Source organism: Hypomesus nipponensis, chromosome 4 (assembly GCF_054491055.1).
Source record: "Hypomesus nipponensis isolate SF chromosome 4, ASM5449105v1, whole genome shotgun sequence".
Classification (NCBI taxonomy): Eukaryota; Metazoa; Chordata; class Actinopteri; order Osmeriformes; family Osmeridae; genus Hypomesus; species Hypomesus nipponensis.
Genome location: NC_140364.1, coordinates 14,637,501 through 14,646,213, shown reverse-complemented (window position 1 = coordinate 14,646,213; position 8,713 = coordinate 14,637,501). Strand labels below are relative to the sequence as shown.

Sequence of the window (8,713 nt, the reverse complement as noted above, 5' to 3'; positions counted from 1 at the left end):
GGAAGACAAATCTCTGCGTATCTCAAACTTGACTCCCGTTCTAATTACAAAATAAACACTGTCTACCTGCTCATTCAACATGTTTTTTTTTTTTTTAGTTTTGTTTTCTTTTTACATTTTTTTTTTTTTTGTACTTATATATTTTTTTCTTTTGAGAAATTTCTGGAGAAACAATTCAAGCCTCAGCCGTCCCCACCAGGCAGTTTACCAGACGAAACAACATTTTCACTTCTTTGCACTGCGCCCAGCCAACACTCCCTCCCTCTCTCCCCCCCTCCCACCCCCCCCCCCCCCCCTCCCACCCCCCCCCCCTTCCCATCCTCCCTCATTCGTTTTCTCTCAGGCCAGGTAGGAAATGAAAAAAGAGTCTCTTTTTTGGTGCCTGGGCAATCTGGAAGCAATCTCACTCTCTTCTCTTTTCTTCTCTCTCTCCACATTCTCAGTGCAGCCACCTCTCTCAAGGCAACACTGTCACAGGAAGATTCTCCCCGCACGCCGCTATCTAATGACGAAGGGAACAGAAACACAGAGAACAGGATGAAAGAAGCATCAAAGGCCTGCCGTGATAATAAGCATGCAGCGACCAGTACGCGCTGAGACACCGTGGTCATTAAGCATGAAAACAACGCAGGATGTTCTCATCCCTAATAAAGATGAGTTGTAGATAACGACACTGTAACTGAGGTCAACTCTCCCCGCGGAAAGACATTATCTAAGCAGTCTCCGGAGAGATAGACACTCAACACTGTTTCCTTCAACATTACAGCTTAAAATTGGGCCACGAAATGTTGTACATCACAAAAATCGAAAAACTAATTTTCTGATTTGGTTTGGTGTTACCATCCAGTTCAAAAACAAGGGGACAGGTACTAACTTGGACTGGTAGGAGTAAGTGGGAACATGGTCGCCCACACTCTCCACCTGCATCTGTTGCTGCTGGCCGGACACATCCTGCGACGAGGGGGCAACAGACTGGGTGGACGGGTCCGTCACCACTCCCTGTGGGAGGGGAGGGAGGGAGGGAGGGGAGGGGAGAGAGGGAGGGAGGGAGGGAGAGAGGGGAGAGAGGGGGAGGGGGGAGAGGAAGTGAGGGAGGGAGAGAGGGGATGGAGGGGGTGTTACTGCATTCAACAACGACAAATTTAGTGTAAGTCCCCATTTTCTTTAAGCTATCTGCCTGATAGTTTCTTACAAAGGGGGGGGGGGGTAGCTATCTGCCTGGTAGTGTCTTTATGAAGGGGGACTGGGGGGTTAGGGGGGCCCGGCTAGATCTATTTTGTGCCTGTTCCGGGGGAGACGGATGAGGCTGTCAGGAAGCTGTCAGCAGAGCCCAGGATAACCAGCGTCCTCCGGCTGGTGGAGTCATGTGTTCACAATGTGGCCCTGTGGAGGTGTGTGTGTGAGAGAGAGAGTGTAGGACCAGTGTGTGTGTGAGAGAGAGAGTGTAGGACCAGTGTGTGTGTGTCTGAGAGAGAGAGTGTAGGACCAGGGTGTGTGTGTGAGAGAGAGAGTGTAGGACCAGGGTGTGTGTGTGAGAGAGAGAGTGTAGGACCAGTGTGTGTGTGTCTGAGAGAGTTCAAGACCAGTGTGTGTGTGTACGTGTGTGGGATGTATAAGCGTGTGTGTGTGTGTGTCAGACACAGAGGGTGCTCTGCTGACTGAGAGGCAGCTTGGAAGGCAGTGCGTCTCACTTGGGCGGCTGTCATCTGATACAGGAGTGATACTCCATCTGAACAGCCAGCATCAGACACACGCCTTCCAGCCCATCACTCCTCCCTCCCCTCCCCCAGCCTGCTCACTGGACCCACTGACCCTCTCCCTCCCTCCTCTCTCTCTCACTCTCTCTCTCTCTCTCACTCTCTCTCTCTCTCTCTCTCTCTCTCTCTCTCTCTCTCCTCTCCCTCTCCTCTCTCTCTCCTCCCTCTCTCCTCTCTCTCTCTCTCTCTCTCTCTCTCTCCTCTCTCTCTCTCCTCTCTCTCCTCTCCTCTCTCTCTCCTCTCCCTCTCTCCTCTCTCTCTCCTCTCTCTCCCTCTCTCTCCTCTCCCTCTCTCCTCTCTCTCTCCTCTCTCTCCTCTCTCTCTCCTCTCCCTCTCTCTCCTCTCTCTCCTCTCCCTCTCTCCTCTCTCTCTCCTCTCCCTCTCTTCTCTCTCTCGTCTCTCTCTCCTCTCTCTCTCCTCTCCTCTCTCTCTCCTCTCCCTCTCTCCTCTCCTCTCCCTCTCCCTCTCTCTCTCTGCTCCCTATCTCCTCTCCCTCTCCTCTCCCTATCTCCTCTCCCTCTCTCTCCCCCTGCACTTCTCTCTCTTCCTACCCTTTCTGTTTCTCTCCTTCCTCATCTCATTCTCTTCTCTGTCGCCCAGTCTGCTCTGCTATTCCACACATGTGAGGGTTATCTGGGTGTGTGCGTGTGTGTGTACGCGTGTGTGTGTGACTTACTTCGACAGGGACGGCGGTTGGAGGCACAGGAGTGTACTGGGGGATATAGGTCCCTTGCATAGGTGCACCAGCAGCAGCAGCAGTCATGTACTGAAACAAACACACACACACACACACACATTAGAGCTACATGGGTACTCCAGAGAGCAGGGCCTGTGGCTGCTGTTTCCTCTGTGCCCTGATGGGGGCGCTGCGAGCATACATTCATCCACAGCAGCGTGGACAACAGAGATAACACAACCAGGGAGAGAGAGAGAGAGACGGAGAGAGAGATAGAGAGAGAGAAAGGGAGAGAGAGAAAGGGAGAGAGTGAGACAGAGAGAGAGTGAGACAGAGAGAGAGAGACAGAGAGAGAGAGAGAGAGAGAGAGAGAGAGAGAGAGAGAGGGGGAGAGAGAGAGACAGAGAGAGAGAGAGAGAGAGAGAGAGAGAGAGAGAGCGAGAGAGAGAGAGAGAGAGAAGGATCAGACTAACATTTCTGGTTCTGATTTAGTTCTGTTCTAGTTCTGGTTTTGTTCTGGTTCTGGTTGTGTTCTAGTTCTGGTTGTGTTCTAGTTCTGGTTGTGTTCTGGTTCTGGTTGTGTTCTAGTTCTGGTTGTGTTCTGGTTCTGGTTGTGTTCTGGTTCTGGTTGTGTTCTAGTTCTGGTTGTGTTCTGGTTCTGGTTGTGTTCTAGTTCTGGTTGTGTTCTGGTTCTGGTTGTGTTCTAGTTCTGGTTGTGTTCTAGTTCTGGTTGTGTTCTGGTTCTGGTTGTGTTCTAGTTCTGGTTGTGTTCTGGTTCTGGTTGTGTTCTGGTTCCAGGTCTGGATCTGTCCTCCAGCTGCACCTTTACAAACAGAGGCTTCGCTCCACTGTACACCACAGCTACAGGGCTGCTTACACCACAGCTACAGGGTGCTTACACCACAGCTACAGGTCTGCTTACACCACAGCTACAGGGTGCTTACACCACAGCTACAGGGTGCTTACACCACAGCTACAGGGTGCTTACACCACAGCTACAGGGCTGCTTACACCACAGCTACAGGGTGCTTACACCACAGCTACAGGGCTGCTTACACCACAGCTACCTACAGGGCTGCTTACACCACAGCTACAGGGTGCTTACACCACAGCTACAGGGCTGCTTACACCACAGCTACAGGGCTGCTTACACCACAGCTACAGGGCTGCTTACACCACAGCTACAGGGTGCTTACACCACAGCTACAGGGTGCTTACACCACAGCTACAGGGCTGCTTACACCACAGCTACAGGGCTGCTTACACCACAGCTACAGGGCTGCTTACACCACAGCTACAGGGCTGCTTACACCACAGCTACAGGGCTGCTTACACCACAGCTACAGGGTGCTTACACCACAGCTACAGGGTGCTTACACCACAGCTACAGGGCTGCTTACACCACAGCTACAGGGTGCTTACACCACAGCTACAGGGCTGCTTACACCACAGCTACAGGGCTGCTTACACCACAGCTACAGGGCTTCACATACAATATGCATGAGCGTGGAGACTGCACTCTGCGCGTGCAGCACGTTTGTGTTTGGTGTGTGTTCGCTTCAATTTGCAAGTCAGTCAGCTTTTTAATTAGCACATTGTTTTGCATAAAATGTCTACATATGCGTGAGATCAATCTACATTCTCCCTGGTGTGTGTGTGTGTGCATGTGGGGTGTGTGTGTGTGCATGTGGGGTGTGTGTGTGTGTGCATGTGGGGTGTGTGTGTGTGTGCATGTGGGGTGTGTGTGTGTGTGCATGTGGGGTGTGTGTGTGTGAGAGAGAAGAGAAAAAGAGAAAGGGAGGGAGGGTCTTGGAGCGATAAGACCAACGCCAGAGAAAAAAGGAAGTGATGTAGGATAAAACAACAGCAGGAAACCTCTCCTCTCCCTCCTCCTCCCCCCTCCCCCTCCCCTCCTCCCCAACTCCCCTTCCCGCCTCCCTCCCTCCCTCCCCCTCCTCCCCCCTCCTTCCTCCCCTCCCCTCGAGACCTTTCCATCTGAAGGAAGAGAGGACTACTCCCTCTTCTTTCTCCCCCTCCTTCTTCCTGGTTGATCCTGACAGTGTGACAGCAGGCCCGCTCGGTAACGGTATCGGCGGTGCCAGTGAGGGCCTCTTGGCTGCACGCCCGCTACGCTACGGTGACGGCGGAGTGTCATTACCAGCAGACGAGATAATAGAAGGGGAACGGGAGAGGACACACACACACACACACACACACAGTGTCTCTCTCACACACACAGTCTCTAACACACACACACACACAGTCTCTAACACACACACACACACAGTCTCTCTCACACACACACACACACACACACACACACACACACACACACACACACACAGTGTCTCTCTCTCTCACACACACACACACACACAGGCTCCGGGAGAGGAGAGCGGCGCTAATGAGACGAGCTAAAGGCCAGGGACACGGGTGATTAACTACGCCCCCTCCCCCTCTTACCTCCACGTTGGACTACTGACACCCCTGAGAGTGTGTGTGAGAGTGTGTGAGAGAGAGAGTGTGTGTGAGAGTGTTTGTGTGTTTTTTGAAGGTGGCTTGTCACACTTAAGGAGCGAGGTGGCACGTCTGACATCCTCACTATAAAATTCTCTCTCTCCCCTCCCCCTCTCTCTCTCCCCCCCTCTCCCCTTTCTCTGCCTTGACTGTAATTCTCTCTCTGTCTCCCTCCTCTCTCTCTCTCTGCCTTGACTGTAATTCTCTCTCTCTCTCCCCCCTCTCTCTCTCTCTCTCTGCCTTGACTGTAATTCTCTCTCTCTCTCCCTCTCTCTCTCTGCCTTGACTGTAATTCTCTCTCTCTCTCCCCCTCTCTCTCTCTCTCTGCCTTGACTGTAATTCTCTCTCTCCCTCCCAGTTAGGAGGGCTGGATCAGATTGGTGCTGTGACCTTCTCTGCTGTGGCAGGACCGCATCTCTGCATACCAATTCCTCCGGATCTTTCTCCTTGTCTGTCCTGGCGCGAGGCTTGGAGGAGCGCGGTGATGGGCCCTATCACATCCAGGGTGCTGCGGTCAGGATAGCCTCAGCCTTGTGAGAGCTGAAGGAGCTTTAATGAGGTCATGCTCTGCTCTTTTGACCACTCGCTGTTTTACTGTGGTGACCCAGACCAGACCGGACCAGACCGGATCGGACCGGATCGGACCATAGTGATAAGTGACAGCCTGGCCTGTAAGGCGGAATGTGTTACCAGGGTGACAAAGATGGTTTTGCTTGTAACAAGTGTTTGGGGCATTCGGGCCATGTTTGGACCAGATAAAGCTCCTCTAATTTGTGTTTTAATGGCTGTATTTCATATGCAGGCTGGGAAGCATGACCAAACACATGACATTCTCTTATACACACACTCACACACACACACACTCACACACACACTCACCCTCTCTCTCTCACACACACACAAAGAGCTTGGAGCAGATGGTCAGTTATTCTGATGAGGGTGAATTCTCAGAACGGGTTCTTAACGAGGGTGGACTCCACAAAGATCTCAATCGCCTTCTCCCACTTCTCTCTCTCTCTCTGTCTCTCTCTCTCTCTGTCTCTCTCTCTCTCTCTCTCTCTCTCTCTGTCTCTCTCTCTCTCTCTCTCCCTCTCCCTCTCTCTCAGTCTCTCTCTCTCTCTGTCTCTCTCTCTCTCTCTCTCTCTCTCTCTCTCTCTCTCTCTCTCTCTCTCTCCTAGTTCTCTCTCTCCATCAGTCTCTCTGACTCCCCCACTGTGCAGAACAGCAGTCATCCTCTTCCTGCGCCATGACGACTGAAGGGCCAGCGTGACGGCAGGCAGGATCACAGGAGCCCGTCTCCACCGGCCCTAATCCGTCTCACTGTGACAGACGACCCGTCAGTCACCCGCCGTCACCATGGAGACCGGGGGCGAGGACCAGAAGGTCATGTCTTGTCATGTCATGTGACCTCGGGGATGATGGATGGAGGAGGGGACACTGATATGAAATATAAGATGTGAAATATGTTTCTGTTGTTTTTCTACACTCTTGAACTTTTTGAGGTTCATGTTGTTTAATTGTAACTTGTTTAACTACATGTTCTTATGGTTCTTCCCTTTGGCACTTATTTGTTTTTTCACAATGTATGATTCATGTTTTGGCTACCCCCAATGTTTGGGGCTATCTCATTGTTATGATCAGTGACCTATGCACTTTTGTAAAGCTCTCTCTTGGAAGTTGCTTTGGATAAAAGCGTCTGCTAAATGAATAAATTCATGTATAAGAGTATGTTTGCGTGTGTGAGCATGCGTGTGTGTGTGTGCAAAAATGTGTGTAGGTGTGAGTATGTGTATTTGTGTGAAAGCACGTCTGTGGGTACAAGCATATGTCTTAATGTGTGTGTGTATGCATGCAAGAATGTGTGTGTGTGTGTGCTAGCATGTGTATGTCAGTGTGGGCTGTTGCAAACCCCGGTCCTGTCAGCCCAGACTCTCCATGTTTCCTGAGTGTCGTGACGGGCGATCAAGAGACAAACAACCAACAGGTGAGTGACTAACGGAGCGGGCTGTCTCCGTTACGGCAGATTTCCCTCCGGGGCTCAGAGAGTGTGTGTGGTGTCGACCTTCACAAGGCCTCGGTCTGTCGCTCGTTAGCAGAGAGCTGTCCTCACAGATCTACATTCCTACGCTGGAGGAAAACACCGCAAAACACACACCGCTGCTGCTTAGCTGCCAAGGTGACATGGAACACTCTGACATCACAGCCAAGGTGACATGGAACACTCTGACATCACAGCCAAGGTGACATGGAACACTCTGACATCACAGCCAAGGTGACATGGAACACTCTGACATCACAGCCAAGGTGACATGGAACACTCTGACATCACAGCCAAGGTGACATGGAACACTATGACATCACAGCCAAGGTGACATGGAACACTCTGACATCACAGCCAAGGTGACATGGAACACTCTGACATCACAGCCAAGGTGACATGGAACACTCTGACATCACAGCCAAGGTGACATGGAACACTCTGACATCACAGCCAAGGTGACATGGAACACTCTGACATCACAGCCAAGGTGACATGGAACACTCTGACATCACAGCCAAGGTGACATGGAACACTCTGACATCACAGCCAAGGTGACATGGAACACTCTGACATCACAGCCAAGGTGACATGGAACACTCTGACATCACAGCCAAGGTGACATGGAACACTCCGCAAACAGGAGTCGGATTACGCAGACACAAGGACCAATTACAACATTTACATGTAGTCATTTAGCAGACGATCTTATCCAGAGCGACTTACAGTAAGTACAGGGACATTCCCCCGGAGGAAAGTAGGGTGAAAGTAGGGTGCCTTGCCCAAGGACACAACGTCATTTGCCTCGGCCGGGAATCGAACTGGCGACCTTCAGACTACCAGCCCGATTCCCTCACTGTTCAGCCACCTGTTCGTGAAGACTCTGACAGATCTCAGATTGCAGTTATTCCACCATATTTCCAGTATTTTCATTGAACTGTTGGAGCTGCGACCTGCGACCAGCAGCTCCACATCTTCCTGTCGCACCACAACAACGTGTACGGGGGCGCAGCTATGGGAACACAGCGGGGATTTGAACCTGGAACCTCTTACGCTCTAACCACTAAGCTACACTCCTCCCAGTGTTCCAACCTTCAGTATAACTACACTACAGGAAGTATATCACCCAGACAGAGCAGAAAGAGAAGAGGGAGACTGAGAAGGAGAGAGAGAGCGATACCAAACCCTGTTTCTCCCATAATGCCCTTCCTCACATGTTGAACCCCCTGGGGACAGAAGAGACAGTAATCCTGTGTGTTAGCTCAGCTGGGGGGGGGGATCAGGGGGGCTGAGCCCCCCCACCCCGCCCTGCCCCCCCTGCTCTCCCGCCCAGACACCGCAGGGAGCACAGCAGCTGTCAGCTCACCTGGAAACACACCAGGACCTTTAAGGTACAGCCTTGCCTCAATCACACACACACACATGCATACTGTACACACAAACACACACTTACACACACCCTCTACCTTCCTGAATGATGGGAATGGGGCCTCCAGCTTCCTGACTGGTGTCAAAATGCCTTGGAATGGAGCAGTACTGTGTGTGCATACTGTAAGTAAGTGTGACTAGATCTATGCATGCGTGTGTGTCTACCGTATGTGTGTGTACAGTGTGTGTGTGTGTACAGTGTGTGTGTGTGTATGTGTGTGTGTACTCACGCTTCCTGTGGTCCCCAGGGACAGATGGTTGATCTGCTGGGTGAGTGGAGTCATCATGCTGCCAGGC

At 51.7% G+C, this 8,713-nt stretch overlaps 1 protein-coding gene across 1 annotated transcript in view; it reads right to left on the bottom strand.

Annotated features, from left to right (window-relative positions):
- Positions 1 to 316: 316 nt before the first annotated feature.
- rbms3 (RNA binding motif, single stranded interacting protein) overlaps positions 317 to 8,713 on the bottom strand; it is a 133,947-nt gene continuing 125,550 nt past the window's right edge. Inside the window, exons 11-14 of the mRNA XM_084696892.1 lie at positions 8,647 to 8,713; positions 2,434 to 2,523; positions 875 to 999; positions 317 to 502 (exon numbers count right to left, since the gene is read on the bottom strand). The exon at positions 8,647 to 8,713 is cut by the window's right edge and continues 44 nt beyond it. Coding sequence (XP_084553018.1) covers positions 499 to 502; positions 875 to 999; positions 2,434 to 2,523; positions 8,647 to 8,713 — 286 coding nt within the window. The 3' untranslated portion in view covers positions 317 to 498. The remainder of the gene's footprint in view (positions 503 to 874; positions 1,000 to 2,433; positions 2,524 to 8,646) is intronic.